The sequence below is a fragment of the Leiobunum rupestre genome, chromosome 8, assembly GCF_980474605.1.
Source record: "Leiobunum rupestre chromosome 8, qqLeiRupe1.1.hap1, whole genome shotgun sequence".
NCBI classification, from domain to species: domain Eukaryota; kingdom Metazoa; phylum Arthropoda; class Arachnida; order Opiliones; family Sclerosomatidae; genus Leiobunum; species Leiobunum rupestre.
This window is the reverse complement of record NC_143391.1, coordinates 10603581-10626066: the sequence shown is the minus strand read 5'-3', so window position 1 is coordinate 10626066 and position 22486 is coordinate 10603581. Positions and strand designations below refer to the sequence as shown.

At 37.4% G+C, this 22486-nt stretch overlaps 1 protein-coding gene across 2 annotated transcripts in view; it reads right to left on the bottom strand.

Moving 5' to 3' along the window:
* LOC149932365 (uncharacterized) overlaps positions 1-22486 on the bottom strand; it is a 66527-nt gene that overhangs the window by 19336 nt on the left and 24705 nt on the right. Inside the window, exons 1-2 of one of the 2 annotated variants that reach the window (XM_090155482.1) lie at positions 5355-5398; positions 4946-5160 (exon numbers count right to left, since the gene is read on the bottom strand). In XM_090155482.1, the coding sequence (XP_090011608.1) occupies positions 4946-5134 (189 nt within the window). In that variant the 5' untranslated portion in view covers positions 5135-5160; positions 5355-5398. Of the gene's footprint in view, positions 1-4945; positions 5161-5354; positions 5399-22486 lie in introns of those variants that run through there. The other variant, XM_090155481.1, reaches the window with a different exon arrangement.

The following is a 22486-nucleotide window of genomic DNA, read 5'->3' as shown; positions in this document are numbered from 1 at the left end:
AGAGTCGTAGAAGTGGCGGGGTACCTTTCCCTCCCACGTCCATCCCGGGGAGGCGCGTAAAGCACGCTTCGGACATTCAACTTATCCCCCTCTTTTCGCTCCCCATCCTGGGACCTTTAGGGAATTTAAAAAAAAAGAGTAAAGGCTGGGAATATCGAACGAGATATTTTTGAAGGAACGTCGAAAGTTTTTAGAAGCTTCTCTCACGACTAAGTTTTTGTCGTTTATATACGGGAACTTGTCTCCTCTTTCGACTATTATTCCGATAGAACGATTTTTATAGGATTCCAAGATTTATGCTTTTAATTTGAAAGCCTTCCACCGTGGTTGTCTCTCTTCTTTTACGTATTAAAGTTCTACTTTCCCCGTCGCCTTTCTATCTAGCGTCGGAATCATTCGTCGCTGCCTGCAGCCGATAGATGGAGCTATGGCCGACCCGTTCGGAATATTATCCCCGAATCTGGGAATATCACGGTCTTTAACAGTTCCCGTTTTTTTCCTAAACGGCATCTCCCGCCTATCTTTTCTTTCGCTCTTTTTTGTTGCTTATTCAACTGCACCGGTATAGGGGGCGCCACTTAGTTTATATGGGTGAACGATTAAAAGAGGAAAAAACGCGACCAGTTAGACGAAATGACGTCATAAATTGTCTAGGTTATTGTTTAATGACGGTATCGATTCTAGTAACTACTGAACTTTGGGCACATCCTATATTCAAAAAAGTTACTTAGTATCGAAACGGCGATAAATCACTCCAAACATTTCGTATACCCTATTAAATAGGTGGTCTTCCAAAAAAATTAAATTGGGATTTCACGGTAGGGTAGCTATAGTGTAGCCCTTTAATTTAATTTTAGTCGTTCAAGTGGGTGTAACCTAGGAGCAACAAACACAACACCCCACACAAGGAGAACGCAACCCGTCAAAAATCGTGGATTTTCTTGTGTACGTTTTTCATTGGCTAGACGCTTTAGCGCCTGCTGCCGTCGGAAGGGGAAAAATCGAAAATTGTCTTCCCCCCGCCCGTAAAACGTTCAGCGTAAAGGCTCGTGACGCTCGTCCAATGAAATTCGTACACAACCCTTCGTTAGCGTGTTTAAAGGCTAGCTGCGGTCTCCTTGTGTTTGTTGCTCCTAGGTGTAACAAAGAACAAGTGAAAATTTTTCCAAAATAATACTAAATACTTTTCGCCTCTTCTGGGACTAAAAGTGTGCACTTTTTACTTTAAATTAAACTTTTTCTCATGCCACGCCAATAGGTGTTTTCATAAAATCCGGCTATGTGGTTTTCCCCTCACAAAAATTGCCCCCTCAGTCTTGATGGGAGTTCAGTTCTAAAACCGTCGGAGTGACTCGTATGAATGTACGTCAACAAGCTGGCAAACATGTTTCCCGAAAAATCAATAAAAGTTACATGTCCTTCCCTAGAGTATACCATCTCCTAGGTAGTTCTTTGATGGGGATTTTATGAAAACAACTATAGAGCAGCTTCAAACTAGATTTTTAAGTAGATAACTATGATTTTAATATAGATTACCAAATCCGTCTATTAAGTATTCTTTTGAGGAGGGTTAGAAAATGTAGCCCAAAATAATATCCTGCCCTTGGCGAATAAGATATTTACACTGACTGTGTTGAAGATGGCGTCACACAACACTAGTAGGCTTTCGGTCCATGTTAATTAGAACATGGCACGGAGCATGCGTCGTGCGCCGTTATTAATTAGAAGTGACAAGCGGGTAAACCCCCTATAGTTGTGTAGCGTCATCTTTAGCATAATAATGTACACTTTTATTTACAAAAAAAAAAACAGAAATATCCATCTATAGGCTTCGTGCGTAGTTTAAATTCTGGTCATAAGTATCACCGCCTACCAACCAAGTTTTTAATTGAATATATGAAAGCTGTCTGCTCGTTCAAAATTATCTCTGCACAACAGCTGATAGTTTTAACCGAAAATCGTAGAATTTGAAAAGTCATCTGCTATTTCTTCAAATAATTAGTTGACTAATATTAAGGCAGATGGCGCTTTATTTTCTTAACTCGAAGCATAGATAAAATAACTTCGTATATAGATAGGAAACATCATGTTGCAGAAGTGACGCCAGAATTTTGGCCGACATCTGGTGGCGGCACCCGAATAATAATATTTGGTGAAGTTCGCACTACTCCCAATTGCAAAGGCTTAAGCGAGCTATATGTATTAAACGTACTTTTTCTTGAACTGAGAGCAAATTTAAAAAATAGCACTATAGAAATAGCATTCAGTAAAGATTTCAAGTTTGTTTTAAACGCTATTTCTGGTATATTTGAAGACATTTACCTTGGAAAATACGTTTATTCCCAAAACTCAGACCTCAAATTTCTCAAAAGGTTCTACGCTCTTGAGAACACAGCTAACTGGCGCTGTCACTAGATGTCAGGGCAATCTTGTGAAAGTCAGTTTGCCCCATTGAAGTTTCCTATCTATATACGAAGTTATTTTATCTATGGCTCGAAGCCTATTGATACTTCAAAAGTACAATAAATCGACTTAATGTGAACTGCTAAACCGAAAATTACGTAAACTCCAAACATAATGGTGTAGTACGTATCTACTTGGATCAACGAAACTCTAAAATTGTAGGTATGACATCTCGAGCGAGTACAGTATGACCAAAGAGACGAACGTGCCAAGGTTGTTCGAGCAATACATTTCAATGAATTAAGGCGGAAGTGCGAAATAGTCCAAGCGTGGACGAACTGCTGAAGGACAATTCTGCCCTACGTTTCAGAAACGCATTATCGACCATTTTGGACTTTTTGAGTTTGAATGCTCCTCATACTAATTTTAGGGTGCTGATTCTAAATTCGAAGTCCTTTTTTTTCTATCTGGTTTTGTTTCCGAGATGTAAAAATGCAAAAACGCATTAAAATCGAAACGTTTCGAAAATACTCCGCAGAAACGCATTAACGACCGTCGGAAATTTTCAGAAACGCATTATGTCTTTATTAACCAATAAGGGTCTTCATTTCGTCTGCATTATGTCAAATTATTCTGAGGTTTACTTAAATGTGTCGTTGTCATAATTAGATGGCGGACTAAACGAAACCCCTAAAAACTAGTTTTCAGTTAGAGGCACTAATTTTTGTCATGGTGTTGTAATACAGAATGTTTAATTTATTACGGAGGACTCATGAGGCATATGATTTTAATTAATTTTAAATTATTAAAAACATATATACAACTTAAAATAAAGCTGGACACAACGTTTCGGGTCTTAACGAGACCCTTTGTCAAGTGTGAATATAAAATCGTCAGGTGTTCTATTTATTAACATTACTTAGATAAGATAAATGACGTCACGTTTCTTCAGGGTGAGTACGATATGAAGGGATACATAAAAAAATATATATTTTTCAGGATGTCAAGGTAGGTATGTTTGGACAGACGATGGAACTATTTTCGATATCCCATATAGGGGAAATGTCGTTTTCTTTAGGTAAATTTAAATTACCAAATTTATTAATAAGAATTTTTTCTACAATTTTACGTTTAAAGTTATGTTTTTGTTAATTTTTAGTTTTTTTACATGTAAGTAAATTGGAATTAAAACGTGCGTTTTTTCTAAGAAGATTTGGATAACCACTTATTTTTAATTGGGAGTCAATAGTATTTTTATCATTTAAATTGTTAGAATTATATTTGTTTATACGACAATGCATATTAATGGCTAGGATGTTTTTTATTTTGAATGGTTGAAAGGAACGGTACATTTCTAAATTCCATACTGAAAAACATAACTTTAAACGTAAAATTGTAGAAAAAATTCTTATTAATAAATTTGGTAATTTAAATTTACCTAAAGAAAACGACATTTCCCCTATATGGGATATCGAAAATAGTTCCATCGTCTCTCCAAACATACCTACCTTGACATCCTGAAAAATATATATTTTTTTATGTATCCCTTCATATCGTACTCACCCTGAAGAAACGTGACGTCATTTATCTTATCTAAGTAATGTTAATAAATAGAACACCTGACGATTTTATATTCACACTTGACAAAGGGTCTCGTTAAGACCCGAAACGTTGTGCCCAGCTTTATTTTAAGTTGTATATATGTTTTTAATAAATTAAAATAAAATAAAATCATATGCCTCATGAGTCCTCCGTAATAAATTAAACATTCTTTAGTTTTCAGTTACCTAAATACTGTAGTATTGTTATTTTTCATAAGAATTAAAAAAAATATATTTATCTCGAAATTCCATTTTTGGAGATAATGCGCTTCTGAAACGTAGGGCAGAGTCTCCTTTCTACGACACTACCGGCAAAGTATAACTCGTGTTTCGGGGCATTTTTCCTTCGCGCTAGGGATGTCACGTGTCCAAGCGCGTTTTCAGGGGCAAGTCACGTGAGCTTTACGTCACCAATGAACGTGGGAAATTATTGATAAGAGAAAACCGCTACTAAATTTAAAAATCCTCGGAAACGAAGGCACGTGGAAATTCCAGCGTCACGTGACATTTTATTTGCCCTTGATGTCAGAGCCAACGCGCCTTTGTGAGAAAATCGCGAACTAACCCCGTCTGAGCTGCTACGGAACGTTAGCGTGAAGTGTAAAGCAACCCGGGAAGTGTCCTTCAGTAGTTCGTCCATAGTCCAACTCCATGTTTTTACAATTTTTGATATCCGTGAGTTTTAAAAAACTATGTAAATATTTATTGAAGTCGCCCACCATATTTTGTACGCTTTTCAGAGAACTAAAGGATTTTATATAAAGAGTGTTACTTTCCCACGAAGTGACGAAAATGTCCTTTTGGTCGGGTGTTTACGATGGCGTATTTCAATCGGCTTATACCCGCGCTGTTTGCTTACGCGGTTAGTTTACATTGATTCGGCAGATGGCGTGGGACGTCGTATACGGGTTGGGTCATATTGGGCGTAAGAGGTGACTTACGTCTACCCTGATGCCGGGCAACGGCAGGAATTGTCCCGGAGGCCAGTCGTTGGGCACGTATCGATAGAATTCGACGTCGTTCTTGTACCACTTGACCGAGTAGAGCTGGTCGCCGTCCAGTTCAAAGCCGCAGATCAACTCGACGTTCTCGCCGTACGTCGTCGGCGACGGGATCTCCAGCATTGCCATTCGAAGGGACGCCGTGATTGCGATAACTGAAACAAGAGAGAGAACTTCGAATTACAGGGATATTCATCCGACGCTTCAATGAAGATTAGCTCGACAACGCCATTATTTACGCGATATCGATTCCACGCCAAAACGCTCGGGCTGTTATAGTCAATAGCGAGATATGCCTAAATTAATTTCTAGACGAGCGTTTTTGGGTTGACTATTTGTCCTAATTTACCTTACTAATTATACGCGAATATTTCGAAATTATCCTCGACATCTGTACTTCGCGACGCTTCGAAGATCTTACGCCTCAAGAATGGCTGTTTAAATTTCAACCAGGGTTTATTTGACGCGCGAGTTGGGGCTAGCGTATAAGGTAAATGGAGAGAGCTTTGTACCGGCTACCCCACTTTTGTCTTTTGATCTCGTATGATATTATCTTTTTTGGTTGAAGTTTAATAACGGGTACGGCACCCCCGGCGTGTACCTCCATCCTTACGTATCTTTTTCCCTCTCCGCCGAAATTGGCGAGTGGAAGCCGCTGGTATTTATTTCAATTAAATTAAGTGTACGGGGCTCCGGCAGATGGCTTAATACACCTTTTTTGCATATAAATGCATTTTCTTTTCTGAAATTACTTCAGCGCCTACGCACGCTTCGCCAATTTTGACGCAGACTCGTTATCTCGCGAACCCGCTGGAAAATCCCAAATTCTTATACCTCTTCGGTCGGATTTTCTTCTTACATAACGTTACTTTCCCCCACCCCTTTCTCTTCCCCGCGCGGTTTTCCACTTTTTTACCACTTTTAGAAAGTTCGCGTATTGAAGATACGGGCTTTGGGATAGCGGAACGTATTATACGTACGTGTAGAAGTTTATTTCGCTTCAAAACCACCGAGAAAAACATTTACTAGGACCATTAAGGAAAACAGCTCGAATAGCGGACGCGCGGGTTTCACCATCGCGATAGACGTCAGAGTTTGTTGATATCTTTAACGCGACATTAATATTTTTCCTTTGTCCCGCGCCCGAGCGAGTAAATGGAATTAATGGGGCTGTTCTATAGCGCCATTATTAAACTAATTATTTATCCTTGAAAGCAAATAATAAATATCTCGCTAACTACAGTTTGAAAGGGCGCCGTGAAAGAATATTCCTTTATGTTGATCCACGCACGCTTGAACAATTCGCGAGATGGCTTTGCCCGGTTTGTTTTACTAAAGCGACGAATGTGAGAAGTCTCGCCCACGCAGTGACGGCGATCCCGTGGGGGCTCTGGGGCTCGAGCCCCCATAGGGAAAAACTAACGAGGGCAGAGCCCCCACAGAAATAAGATCGAGGAAAACTAGCAATCAGGGAAAAATTTATAATCTCACTGTTTTTATTTGGGTCCGAATTCGGTTTTTTTTACAGAAGTTATTTTGAGATTGCAGATGCGAATAGCATTAAGATGATATAACAGTAAAATTGATTTCAATAGATTCGTCCAAACATAAAATCGCCCCGTCGTGTACCGTATTTTAGCTAAAATACCTTCGTAAAATATGTGGCTTAATTATCTAGCCATGTACACAGATATTTTTCTAAAGATATCGACTTTTATTATCAATGTATTCATTGACGGATGAGATATAAGAAAGAACACTTTAAAAAAAATAGATATAGTTATAGAAATTTAGAGCTGTACATTTTCTTGCTTAAGTTTTAAGTATATGCATTTTTGGATGAAAAAATAATGGCCCGTGCCCCCACAGAAATATTTTCCGATCGCCGCCGCTGCACCCACGATTCACCTACGACTTCGGTCACGTCTTTTACATTTTCACAGAGACCGAAGCGTTAGTCGACAGTACTCTCTCGGCTTTACGCAAATTTTATAGACGAGGTCATTCGCGTTGAAAGTAATTTTCTAGCAGGTGTTTCCACTATAGCGGCTTTACAGATTGAAACGCGTAGGCAGATCGTGCCCCTTTTAATATACAATACGCGCATATTTAAGAGTACCCGTAACGATGCTTTCTTACTTTCGTTAAATAGCTACGTTGAATTGATCATTGTAAGGGTAAAATTAAGCGTGACCATCTTCGCGAGATCAAAGCTTTTCGTTTTTGTCCTCCCACTCGAATCTCTTTCTGATTGATGTTCGTCGTTATATCCTCTAAACGCGGCTTCTTTCACAAACGGGAGATATTAAAATAAAAGCTTTCTTCGGTGTTGTACCGAAAATGGGTGCGTATTTATTTGTATATGAAAGTTAAGGATGCAAATGTTGGCCTTCGGCTCTCGGCCGTACTTCCTTCTTAGTTCAGAAAGGAAACTTGAAATCTCTTCTCGGGCTTAGAAGGATCCCTTATAGCGTATACGTGGGAATGATGAGATGGGATCGTCTTCGGCGCTTCCTTTTTTCATTAAGCGATATTGCTTTAAATCCTTTTCCAGCGGAAACACCCGGGTTTCGTTAAAAATATTCGGAAGGTACCGTACGATATAGGCGAAAGGGGGGAACGCTCTTAGGCTTCTCCATCGGCATTCTTCCTCTAAGTTGAAGCGATTCTACTTCGCCTTCCTCGCACTCCGCCGCCGAAACTTGGAATTGCTCAAAATGAGCGCCCTCTTCCGTCGCGGTATTAGGGCCATTAATAGTGGCTGTTGGTATAGTGGCGCGGGGGTCGGACGGCTCGTTTCTCTAAAGATTTTTAGCGCCCGGAAACTAATTTGCATAAGGGGCCCATGAATTTGGAAGCCGATGCGCTCCTAAAAATACAAACGCCACCCGAGTCAAATTTGTCTTCCGAGAAATTTTGGCTTCGGGCCTTTCCCGGGCGTTACGTAAGAGGGATCGGCCACCGCGGCTACTTCCGCTCGCCCATTTTCGCGCCAGTTTAAGGTACTCGCTTCGGAGAAGACGATAGGGGAAGAGGGGGAAGCGCGAGGGGGGTAGGGACTAGATAGCTAATTAAGCGCGGCTATCACACCTGAGCTTCTGCTCGGACAAGCTCCTATCTGTCGGCGGAATCCGTTTTGGCGAACATTTATTTCCGAGGGCCCCGCGAGGCCTTTCGCCGCCGCCGCCGACTCTGGAATTCGAAAACTGATAGCGAACCCCTTTTAGCCCCATCGCGCTCATTTATTTAACTAAAGCGACGCCGGTGCGTCTTGGAGATTCGCGGTGGTGTCATCCCGCCCGCCAGTCAGCTCCATCTGTTAGCGACCTTTATCGTCTTGGCCGATACATCCGAGGCGCGTCTACCTATTATATTGTCGTTGGATTCCATCCTCGACACCCTCGCCGGCGCGCCACCTAGATCGAAGGGCCGCTGCTGGTGTTGATGCAATTGAAATCGCCCCGGGCCGAGAAAGGGGAACGAGACACGTTCGAGTGATACGAGTTAACTTGTGGAATGATCACGGCGCTACGCCTTGTTGATTATCTAACGCAGATTGTTAACTGCGAAAGTTTCTCCAATTAGAAGCGGCGCTCCGTCTCAAATGGTCTTTCGCGACCCTCTTCTGCAGCGCCGATGATAATGCCTTATCGGTAATTATAAAAGATGCGTCGTCGTCGGGGCCTCGCTCACCCGCGTCCGCCCCACTCCCGCCCACCCGCGTCCGCCCACCCGCGTCTGCCCCACTGCCGGCCACCCGCGTCCGCCCCACTCCTGCCCGCTTGGGGACAGTCCTACCTGGGCCGTTCTTAATCATTTTCGTTATCGGAATCGGGCGCGGATGAGAGAGTGGCTCGATTTGAGAAACGCCTAATTCCGATCCGATTCTTCTGGTTGCAGCGTCGACTTCTTCCGCCAGCGCCCCGATGTCCATTCTAATGACGACAGAATCTCCCAGGCATTTTAACGCTCCATCGAATTTGCGAATTTGACGGACTCTCTTATCGTCGTAGTTTTGCTCTTAAACGTTTCCTGGATAGTCGAATTCCTCACGCCAGACATTTTTAAAAGCGTTTAGTTTCGGCCTTCGCGACCTCCTTTCTCTCGTTTGTCGCCATCTCTCGGTGCCCTATATATTTAACAATTCGGAACCTCGCCATTAGCCCGCAAACGCGCGCTCGGATTAATTTATCTTTCGAGCCTCTCTATCGCGAGACGTCTTCGAGAATAGCTATTATTCCTGAGACGGAGGAGGAAATATTACGCGTGAAGGCGAAAATCTCGTCTCGTGTTGTAAAGATAGTAGCACGTCTGGATGTGTTTGGCAAGCCGTATAGAATATGTCGCGATTTGTGTCGGGGCGTGCCGATTGCCGCCAATTTTCCCAAAGCGGCATTATCTCGTTTTACGACCCTGGGCTCCCGCAGTGCCGATACGCCCCCCCCCCCCGCCCCTCTTAAACTGGCAATTTCCGATGGGGTCGATTGAATCATTCTCGCGAATTATCCGCCAGCAGTCTATATCTTTGAAGAGCGCGCTATTCTTAATTGCGGAAACGATTTCGCGTTATCTTTAGGTGACCTAGACTCGTGTCCATAAGCAGGTTATTCGAAATGGTTCTCTGCAGTTTCACGCAATGTACTCCAATTTTGGGTTACTTACTAAACCCACCAAAAAAAACAGCATCGTTTGATAAATTACTTAAAGGGGAACTGTAAAAACTTTAACCAGTTAGATAGCACTATAGCCCGTTAAAAACAAAAATTTATGACGAAAACCGCTTCAAAAAATATTAAGCGGTTAATTTTTAATAAAATAAAGAAATTTTGAGAAATTGAAAAGCGCGCGTCCGCTGCGACACCTGGTCAGAAATCGGTGAGACACTCCTTGCTTGATTAAAACTGAAAAACAATATAAAAGCGCGCGCTGCTGAAGACGCGAAAGATGTGTGTTTTTTATTTTCACGTGCGGCCCAAATTGCGTGATTTCAAAAGTTAGGATAGTTCTCAAAACACCCACTAAGTTCGTGCTGGCGCTGGCGATACACCCAGTAGCGCCGCCAGGATTTTTCCCCGGGTAGGCTCTAGTTGATATTGAGGCCCCCTATATATTTTTAATTTAAATTAGATTATTTTTTTGAGTGCGCGAGTTTTATGACCTGTCGTTAAGAGAGGTTTTAAATCTAAATGAAGAAGGACACTCTTCGATTTGACCGTTTTCCAAATTCATCGACCACTAACATTGGGTTAGCTTTCAAATAATTCGATATATCACGATTAATCGACAATGTGGGCAGACTAGAAAGTCTAGATTCTTCCATTGTTGAGCGTAGACGAGTTTCAATTCTTTTGAAGGAACTGAAACTCCTTTCTGAAATGGTATTGGCCACGGGAATGCGGAAAACCACTTTATAGTACTTGGCTAGGTCCGGAAATCCATTGTCCATCGTCATCAAATAATTAATTCACTCTGTTACGCTGTTTACATTTTTGGATTTAATAAAATTTTTAGCTATTTTAATTTGACCCTTTAAGGAATCTAGGTCAAAGTTAAACCGGCTGTATGTTTGGCAATGGGCTAAGACGTCATTTTCGTTAAGAAAGTTTTCTGACTCGATATCAGAAGCCATTTCATTCTTAAATAACCCACTGTTTTCCAGTAGTTGAGTTTTCATTTCCGAAAGAAATTTATCGATTAATTGGTTGTTGGAAATTAAACTTGTATTTTGTTTTGCGGACCTCCTAACGGAATCGCTCCGCCAACGTCGGACCTTTGATTTTTATAGCTATACCCTGTTTCGGAAATTTGAACTTTAACCCCCCCCGACTCTAGGCGTGAGAACCTTTTTGTTTCTATAGTCGCACAGAAGACTCAATAATATGCTGTATTTTTTGTTTGTAGTGGTTTAACTGTCGAGATAGACTGACGTTTGCTCCATTTTGTCATTAAACGTTTTGTATTTTAACCAATTTTAAATCGAAGTTTATTTCCCGACATAAATATTAAATTTGGGTTTACTATTTCTACGTTTCTCAACATTGGTAATAGGTGGATCTCAACTGATTGTTTATGGTATTTGCTTCCGATTCTCTACTTCCCGTCGTGCATGTGATTTTACTATGTGTTAGCCTTTGGTTGGGGATTATTTTTCGTTTTCTTAAAGCTAAAAGTTCACTGTTGCGATCCGGTACCGTGATAAAAACGGACTTCGAAGCTTCTTCCCGAATTGAGTCGCAGCGTTCAGAGCTCCTAATTTCCTCTAAGGTAGTCACAGTAGCTGAGCAAATGGCAACGGCTTCCGTATAAACAACTTTCGAACTTTGTAAGTTTTCCGACAGCGAATTTGTAACACCTAAAACTTCATCTAACGCAACAATCAAAATTAAGTTGTTCAAATTCTGTAATTGAGAAATAAATCCTCGACATTCAGCTGCTTCCTCAGGTTTACCTTTCTCAACCAAATGTTCTAATGCTAAAACAAAAGAATTGAACCTATTTCTAAAATAATTAATTCCTTTCTTTTTGCTCCACCATCTTGTATCGCAACCTCGAGGCATTTTAAGGATGACTTCATAGCCCAACTCTTTCTGGGATTCCTCAAAACATTGGCTTTTAATATCCGAATTGCTTTGGAAATTGTAGATTGCTTGAACTAAACCAAGCAAATCCCTCACTGCCAATATATTAGAGCAGCAACTAACCAAAACGAGATTTAACCGATGAGCGTGCAGTGGACGTGCGGACAGTTACCACCTACTGCCCCTTCTATTCTAATTCTAAATAAGTAACTACTGATAGCCTTGAAAAAGGCTGTTAAATAAGTATCTACTGACAGCCTTGAAAAAGGCTGTTAAATAAGTATCTACTGACAGCCTTGAAAATGGCTGTTAAATAAGAATCTACTGATAGCCTTGAAAAAGGCTGTTAAATAAGTATCTACTGATAGCCTTGAAAAAGGCTGTTAAATAAGTATCTATTGATAGCCTTGAAAAAGACTGTTAAATAAGTATCTATTGATAGCCTTGAAAAAGACTGTTTAATAAGTATCTACTGATAGCCTTGAAAAAGGCTGTTAAATAAGTATCTACTGATAGCCTTGAAAAAGGCTGTTAAATAAGTATCTACTGATAGCCTTGAAAAAGGCTGTTTGAAAAAGTAGTAGCCTTTAAATAGGCTTTTTGAAAAGAGTAAATACTAATAACCTTAAAAAAGGCTGTTTGAAAAAGTATAGTAGCCTTTAAAAAGGCTTTTTGAAACTACTGACTGAGAGACTTGAAATAGAGAACTGTTCCTTTCTCGTGAAAAAATCGAAATGAAGACTTGAGAATTCTACGATAGAGGTCCGACGAGTCAAGGAAGCCACTTTCGTTCCATGTTGCAATCCAAAACCAGTATGTACAACCCGTTCTCCCTCTACCCTCGAACAGTTATTGGCCGTTCGTCGGAATTCTGAGAAATTAAATTTAAAAAAAAATTGAGGCCTTTTTTCCCAAATTTGGAGACCCCCGAAGTAGGCACAAATATTTTCAACGAAGGCACGGGCCTACTTGTGCCTACTGCAGGCGGCGCTACTGGATACACCTTAAGATGGCGGCTAAAATTCAAACCCAAATACTGGGCGTTATTTTGCGTTTCAACCTTTGGGGCCAAAAACTATTTTTTCAAGATAAAATAAGGTACGTGTAAGTATATTGATCGTCTTGTTGATCTTTTGATATGCAAATAAGGCGATATTTGGAAAAGCTTGGCCGTTCCCCTTTAATACAAGTACTATTTAAATATATACACCTTCTTTTGGGTACTCCTTAAAGGCCAACAGCTGGCGCTTTCATTTCAGTGTTAAGAGCTGTGTCTTAAGAAATCGACCACGCTGATTTTCTCAAAATATTTCTGGCAATTCTAATCAGTATTTATCCATTGTTATTAATTATTAATTAAAAATTTAATAATTGTCTGATCAGGTTAGACGTTAGATAAATTGATGCGGCAAAATTATTATTATTATCATTATTATTATCATTATTATTATCATTATTATTAAAAATTTAAGTAAAATCTGATGTTTTCGGATAATTTTTCCGAGAAAGTTCTCAAATTATAGATAAATTTATTTTAGTTTAGCAAAAATAAGTGTTATTACTAAAAAATATTGTTCATTCCCATTATGAGGAAAAATTTAATAAAATAGAAAATTAATTTTTCATCTATAATTCATCGCATTTATACTTTTCAGACGAGGATTATAAAATTGAAGTTACACTCTTAAAAATAGGGGTGTAACTAACTAGTCGTAAACTTGTAATTTTACAATCGCACCTTTTTAACTCCAGAAAAAACATTTTATGTAAAAACACCTTACTGAATTTAACGTTTTTTCGTAAAGGTGTTAATATGGTGTGTGGCAGTAAAACATTTTTTTTTAAATTATGCCAAAATTAATTTGTGATACTAAACACCTTTAAAAAGAAAACAATACTGTTATTTACACCTTTAATGGAGTAAAAAAGTGCTACTTAAGAAGGATAAAGATACCAAAAAGGTGTAAAAACGATATTAAAGATTACTTTTAATGAAACTTTTTTTCTTGAATTTTTGGGTAATAGTGTAAAAATGAAGTAATTTAACACCTTTAATGGTGTGAGTTAACACGTCTAAACAGAACAAATTTGGACCCAGAAAAATATCTTAAAAAGGTTTTGAAATACACCTAAATTTTTTAGAGTGTAGACTACGTTTAGTACACTCCATTTAACTTTTTATATGAAAATTCAACTTGTCTGAATAGAGTATAATAGTTCCCAAATTTCTTTTATTTTAGATATATTCTTAGACCTGGTTGTAACCTTAGATTTTGAAGGACAATATTTCTGGCCCTACAGCGGTCGTTTAAACTTTCACACAAAAAAAAACTGTATCCAAAGCCTAATATCGTAGTTGGAAAGAACATTATATTATTCTTAGTAAATCTGGCAGTCAGACTAAAACGCATCATTTTCTATAATATTAGTGACCTTCATATTATTTCAGTTCTAATAAAATGAGACCAGTCAGAACCGAGGATCAACCTGTTTTAGCCATTTGGACGACAGCCTGCCTTTCATCCATAAAGACAATATCTTGAAAATAATTCAAATTTATAAATATAAAATTCAAATCTATAAATATAAAATTAAAATCTATAAATATAAAATTCAAATCTATAAATATAAAATTCAAATCTATAAATATAAAATTAAAATCTATAAATATAAAATTCAAATCTATAAATATAAAATTAAAATCTATAAATATAAAATTCAAATCTATAAATATAAAATTCAAATCTATAAATATAAAATTAAAATCTATAAATATAAAATTCAAATCCATAAATATAAAATTAAAATCTATAAATATAAAATTAAAATCTATAAATATAAAATTAAAATCTATAAATATAAAATTCAAATCTATAAATAAAAAATTAAAATCTATAAATATAAAATTAAAATCTATAAATATAAAATTCAAATCTATAAATATAAAATTAAAATCTATAAATATAAAATTAAAATCTATAAATATAAAATTAAAATCTATAAATATAAAATTAAAATCTATAAATATAAAATTAAAATCTATAAATATAAAATACAAATCTATAAATATAAAATTCAAATCTATAAATATAAAATTCAAATCTATAAATATAAAATTCAAATCTATAAATATAAAATTCAAATCTATAAATATAAAATTCAAATCTATAAATATAAAATTCAAATCTATAAATATAAAATTCAAATCTATAAATATAAAATTCAAATCTATAAATATAAAATTCAAATCTATAAATATAAAATTCAAATCTATAAGTATAAAGTTCAAATCTATAAATATAAAATTCAAATTTTATATACATAAAATTCAAATCTATAAATATAAAATTCAAATTTTATATACATAAAATTCAAATTTATAATACAAATTATAAAAAGTTTTAAAGATTACATGAAATGGCCCATGTGACAATTGAACTCTAGTACAAGCCAAATCACGGACCGCCATATTATTTTGTTTCAAATAGTATTACATTTACAGATTACCTTAATTATAGTATTGCTGTATTTTATTTCTTTACGATTTTTAATTAAATTTCTAACCTTGTGGAAGTTGCAAAAAACGGGAGTATGGAAATTATTTAAAAGAGAAGAGATAAAGCTTTTTGTTGAGCTGGAATGAAAATTTGTTGATATATTATGAACCATTTTCTTTCATAGACTTCACAATCAAATCATTCTACTCTTTTTTTCATTATGTTGATTTGATTCTCATTTTCAGGTAGAAAGTAATTTTATTTGTAAAGACTTGTTATTTGTAGTTAAATAATATTATTGAAATGAATCTATTTACATCTTTATGGCAGAATTACTAAGCATTATATTTCGTGTTATGATGTGAAAATATTTAGCAAACGTTTTAACGACTGATGTAGATACACCATTTTATCTCCTTCTAAATTTAAAGCTACAACCATGTTTAAAAATATTAAAATCTCAGCAATAGTCCTATGAAATATAGTATATTTGGGAAAATTAGTCTTTCGGTTAGACGAACCTGGACTAAAAATTAATTATCCCCAAAATGGAGAAGAATAAAAATTGTTTTCTAATCACATCTTTTTGCAGCAGTTAGAATTAAATTATGTACAGATTAAGATCTTTCTTAACCTGATCATATAATTATTTAAATATTTTATTATTTAACTAGTGAAAAAGAAACAGAAGAACGTGGAAAGTAGGCTATTTAAATAACTACCTTAATATTTTAAATTCAGTTTATTTTCTGGTTTTTTAATGTCTTTCCCAGCTGTAAACTTTTTGTGGGAGCATCGACGAATTACAGCCTTGTAGTTGGAATATTTATAGTAGTAGTAATAAATGCCCTTCAGCTGATAGACTATATAAAAACGTTTATTTTTCATATTTAGCCTTTACACTATCTTATGAGTAATAAGGATATTTTGTACAAATATAGTATCATACCAATTATTTTAGAAACGCATCAAAAACAAATATTTTAAAATAAACCACCAACCAATTTCCATAAATTTGACACCAAAAGTAGCTAATTTGTAACGTAAAATGTTTAGAGCCGCTTGAAAAATATCAACAACTTGAAATCCGAATTGAATCTTCTTAATATATATAGAATGAATAAAACTGACGAAAAAAATGAAAAATAACAATGGAATAGACTACAATGGAAATGAACAAAGGACTCGGTAAATAAAATCCATACGTTATTCGATTCGACCCAAATATAAAACTATCCGTATTCGTATAAATAGTTTTGATGTTTCGTGTCAACGAACGAGACAAAAAGAAACGCGAAGCATTTTCTATTTGAGTGTTTCTTTAAGGCACCGATAGAGCCGCTTTCTTCGTTCTATAATCGGCATTTTCCTTCGGGATTTGCCTATTCTTTCATACACCGAAAAAAATATAAATACGTAAAGAAAGAGCCGGCTATTCTTATTAGATTTTGGTCTTTCGGATAATGGGACTTGACGTCGGCATATTTCTCTTTTCGTTGTCTACGAGGCAGATAGCGTTCCGTACTATATTCTTATTCCTTTTATATAAAAGGGGCAAAAGGAAAAAGAATCCCTTTTCAAAAAAAGGGCCTTATGAAAATAATGGGCGCGTACAAGCCGACGTTGTTTTTTTTGCTTCATCCTCAAACTCCTTTGTTTTGCTTTTTTTCAGTTGTGGGATATTCGCTCCGGGCTTCCGGAGCGGGGCCTATCCCTCCCGAGAAACGCGGCTCTCCTCTCGTTTATTCAGTCTGATGTTTGACCCGTTTTTAAGATTGAATCTTTTGTCTCACAACTCGGTCGCTTTTGTCCTCGCGGTAAAAAGGGCGCAAAGATGTATATTTCGGCGGGGTGGGTTTCGTGTATCGCGTTTTTGATATTGTCGCGTCTCCCTCTGGTGTTCTTTTGTCTCTTTGGCGTGACAAGCGAGTGCTTTTGATAGCGGCGTCGCCCGCCACCATCGATTGGGGATCGCCCCCACCCGCGTTTTTAAAACCCTCCTCGCCGCCCTTAAAGAAGCAACAGCGAACGGGCTAAGAACGACTGAGTGTCTTCCTCGACAAACCGCGTCTCGCCCTTCGACGGTCGCGCCCAACCCGGAAGAAAATCATTTCGAAATTGAAGGGCTTCTGTCAATAAGAATTTTTCCTTATCGTCATTTTAGTATATTACTTTTTCAAAGCTGACTTTTGACCTTCCAAATAGCGCGCTTCAGATTTGTACATTTTTCATATATAGAGTAAAATATATAACCTAAATCATATACAGATATTAATATATATTCTATACAGGAGGCAAAAATTTTAAGGTGTTGTAGGGGGTGAGTTGAGAAGTATGCCTGTTTTTTTTTTTTTCATTTTCCTACGATTGGTTAAAATACCACCAGTGTGGCCTACTAGCCCCTGGAAGCAGGCTGCAACAAGCGCCAAACTAAGCAGCAGGGAAACGCGAACATTAAGGTTTGGGTTCGTGTGGTAGGTAAAAAAGGACTTTGTAAACAAATCGAGGTAACCAACGCAAAAAAGTAAACTCAAACAGTATTTAAAGTCCCTGCTGCTTGTTTTTGCCCTTGTTGCAGCCTACTTCCAGGGGCTAGTAGGCCATACTTTGAAGCTCTCTGGTGCTCTTTTAACTCATCGTAGGAAAATGGGAAAGAAACAGGCATACTTCTCAACTCGCCCCCTACAACTCCTTAACATTTTTGCATAACCTATTGAAACACCCTGTATATTTAGAATATATTTACTCAGTTAATATTTAATATTGCATTATAATACTGTATTTTCAATTTGAAATAATGAAACTAATTACTCTTTTTTCCATTAGATATTTTTATCAGTAGTTGTATTATTATTAATATAGGCACAAGCAACGTAATAGCAACAAGTATGACTCTTTGCAATTTAAGAAGAAATTACTGCTAAATTACTGTGATTATGATAAATTCGTGCAAAATAGCCTATACGTCTAATCGGTACAAAGTAGTCAATTTAATTCACTGATTTAAAAATTTGTCGTTATTTTTAAAAAGGATAAGATCGGTTTTTACTTTTGAAATATCTCGGACAGCATTACTTTGCAGTACCAAAGACTAGTAACAACTCTCGGGGAGTTATGAACCATAAGCCACGTAGATGGTCATTGGTCAATACTTGACTACTCAAAATGACGACCCTGAAGGATCTACGCAGTTTTTGTTCTTAAGAAGGGCGATCATTGTTGAGTTAATACAAATCCAGAAAATGTCGAATAGGTATATCACGGAAGTGTTTCTTTTTTGGTCGATTGGGGCATTGCTTATTTCTCGCGCCATCTCATACCCCAGACTCGGTAAGACGGCAGAACCGAATCGATCTAGGATTATATCTCCTTATTTTTTATTTTTAGTATATTCTTGGCGTGGTTAAGAAAGGGGAAAAAATATTTGAGGATTTCCCTTTTGGCGTTCCGAAGCTGACAGAATAGAGCTCCGGTACTTATTTTCGGAATGTCTTTGATCTTCGCAGTTGTGGCCCATTTTTACGTAAGAAGAAGCGACGGGACAATGTCTCTAATGCCCCGGGTGTTTTTTTAGCGCCTCGGGGCAGGGACGACGCTGCTCGCTGGTGGAGATCCAATAGTTTTCTCACGGAGGAGCCAACTCGGGTAGGGTGCCAAAGACCTTATCTTTGATTCTTCCGGTCCAGATGGACTGGACTCCCCCAACAATACCCCCAGTTTCCACCCTCGCTTTTTACGTATAGACTCTTTTTTTGTCGGGGTTTTCTCGGAGAAACCCTAATATCCTAGCATAGTCTAGCAGAATGATATCCCTTCCATTTCTTCCGCTCGGTAGGAAGAGAGCCCATTTTTCTCCACTTTTTCCGTCCGTAGCGCTGCTGGAGTCATTTCACAGCGATATGATCTCGGTATCGGTCCGATGGTTGCTCCCGCTATGAACTCCCAACAACGACCCACCCTTAGTTCGCTGCCGAAGTTGGCCGCTGGATATTGGCTGTATCACTCGGTTCCGCTGGTCTCCCTCTTTCTACCCGCGTTGACAAATGATGACAAAGTGGGTTGAAGATGTTTCAAACTCCATACAACTATATATATATATATATATATATCTCTCTATATATACATATGCGTCTATCTTTATCTTACTACCATATCGATGAGGAAATACTGAATCCGTAGTGTAGGGAAGACCAACGAGAATGAGCTCTTTAGGAGAGAAATTAGTTGGGGGTCATTCTCGCTATCGCTTAAATGAGCTTTGTTTGCGGTTGTCTCGGCCGAGCCTTTTCTCTCGCCGCGGATGATTTGTGAGCACCGTAAGAAGAAAGATTACCGCGAAAAGGCACGAAAAGAAGCAGGATCGATCGCTTCCCGGAACTTGTTGTGCGTTCGCGAGACATTAACCTATAATTGCCCAATTCAGAATTTAGTCTCGTATTCAAATCGACTAGTTTCTATTACCTAAGAAACGATAAGAATAAGAAAAGATACGGAATAAAGTCGCGTGGAGACAGAGGCCCTAACTATACGTCTTCGAGATTGGCAAACAAGTCTTTTCGGTCCTTAGTCTTGCCAAACGTTTTTTCTCCCCATAAGCCAGCTTCTTCTCTTTTCCGCTTGTTTTCCTATTTCGCCTCATTCAATTGAAAGGGAAGAAAGAACGACTCTTCGCGCGGAGAGGCTCCTCCGGGAAGAATGCTCGACGCAGTAGGATAGAAGCGAAGTAATAAGATAGCGTAGGTCAGGTCGCGTCTATATAAGAAAGATGAAGGGTGCGCGAAGAAAAAGAAGAATCTAGTTGGCGATGTCGGCCATAAAGTCCAAGTAAATCCCTAAGCAGCCGTAGATAGTCCCGGCGTCTTTAATTGGGTTTCCGTTGTAACTTTTGATCCTCGCAATAGAGACGCTCAGCATACATCGCGTTGAAGGCGGGAAAAAAATAGCGTCTATAAGGATGAAATATACAACCCTACGAGAAATAAACGCTCCCTAGCACTAACCTATAGCGCGAAACTGCGGATGGCTTGGAACAGGTTCCTCTTGGACGCGAAGCATCGTCGAAGGTAACATGAATAAGTTTCGGAGTAAAGCCGCCCGCGTAGATTGTTTCTATGGCTAGGGAGGTTTATACGATAGAGAGAGTGAGAGAGAGAGAGAGAGAGTCGTGTGGCCCTTTCTTTTCCCAATTGCGTACGATGCCTAAATATTTCAGTTGAAAAACCGACCGCTCGCAAAATACCCAAAAGAGCAATATCTTTCGGGGCAACGACGGAGTAAGCCGGCATAAAGGGGGGAGGGGGTGAATGTCTGCGCGTGAAAACGCCTCTTTTCTCCAAAATACGTGCTAGCTGCTCGAATGACCGGCCACTTATAGCAACCAGCCTTCGAATATTTATGGTAGCCGCTTGTACAACACGTTCAAGAATATAGGGATTTGCTATTTTTTCTCTCGCTATAGGGCGCTGCTTCCTTCCTCGTTCCCGAGCGTACCTCTCGGCTCGGACTGCCCTCTTCCTCCTTTTCTCTCGTTTTATCCGACCAGCTGATAAAGAATCCCCCCCTCCCCATTGTTCCCTCTGTCTCTCGGCGAATTTTCGTTGTTTGCTCTTTCGTTGGGCGCGCGGTCGGTCTTCCTTTGTTTCTCTCTTTTCGGCTGGCGATCCTTTCAATACCGGCTTTCCTGATTTTTTTTACTTTTCTATTTATTTTCGAGCTTTGTTTTCTAATTGTTTCTCCGTTATCGCTATCTTTAGGCATTGAACGACAATACCGGTAATTTGGACTCTTTTATTTTGCCCCCCCCCCCCCCCCCAAGATCAAACTCGTCAAATACTCGGAGATATTAGACGTTTCCTTTGATGTGGCGATACAACGTGAGGAGTCAACCTACACTTAAATTAACGCAAACTTTAAGTTAGAGGTCGGTGATGGTTAACTTTTATTCAATAGATAAAGCTCTCAAAATTATTCGTAAAATGTTTTGATCAAGTAATTTATATTTCTGTATTATCCGATTAATTTTTTGATAAATTTGTAAAATTAATCGGAAAACGACGTTTGTTTTCGATAAAAAGCTCAAATTTTACGAATAATACATGTTTTTTAATCATTTTCCGAAATATTAACCGGTAAATTTCTTTGTTTACATTTTTTCCCCGAAAAAATCAATTTAAACATGGATAATGATTAACCGTTCCCGACCTCTACTTTAAGTAAAGTGTTTTCGGTTATACACGCTGGGATGCGCAAATTTCTAATTTAAAAGATCGCCATTTTGACGGTTGAGATCGTCTTGTTTATATTACTCATATTTAATTTTATTTCAATTTTAATTTTTTTATTTAATATTCGAAATTTTGATGGTCAAGATTTTCAAGGCGGAATCTCACATTTAAACTATAAATCTATTCTGTTTAATATTTAAGAGTATGTATCAAGATAATATTTTATTATTAAACAACTTTCGTATATTTAAAATTATTATTACACATTTACCATTATAATATTGCGTTAGTTAAATTAAGCATAATTTAAATAATTGAAAGTTTACAAATCGATCTACATTGTTAAAAATCGTTAAGTTTTAAAATTAATTTAAAATAAAATTTTACAATGTAGGAAGATAATATTTTATTATTAAACAACTTTCGTGTATTTAAAATTATTATTAATAAGAGTATTTAAAAATTTACCGTTATCATATTGCGTTAGTTAAATTAAGCGTATTTTAAATCATTTAAAATTTACAAATCGTTCTACATTGTTAAAAATCGTTAAATTTTAAATTTAATTTAAAATTAATTTAAAATGAAATTTTACAACGTATGAAGATATTATTTTGTTATTAAACAACTTTCGTATATTTAAAATTATTTTGCGATAGCTAAAATGAACTGTTTTTAAATAATTAAAATTTTTAAAATCATTAAATTTTTAAATTAATTTAATATGAAATTTTAAAACGTTGTTACGTTAGTATAGACCAAATGTGTCGCTAATTCTATTTTGAAAATAGAAAAATTAGCCACTAGAATTGTTCCAACGTAAACTTTTGGGAGAAAAGCCCAACTTTTTCATTGCACGATATCAGAAGAAAATAGGGGGAAGTACGCTTCTAGTCAGCATTGTAAAGGCGTCACTTTTCACGAATTTTCGCGCCAGAACGGTTTGGCGGGAAATCGCGGATGAATACATCGTTTAAATAATAAATTTTTATCAAATTGAACAATCGTAACATATTGTCCTTTTCATTATCTGCTAAATGAGCTAAGGCGTCTTTACTCTCGTCGTTTATCGCCGTGTTGAAACAAAACAAAAGTGGAACTACTTTTTCATTTTGGTTAATTATGGGTAAAAAGGTGTTTTCGTGGGTCACACGACGCCTTCTACAGCTCAAAGCTACAGAT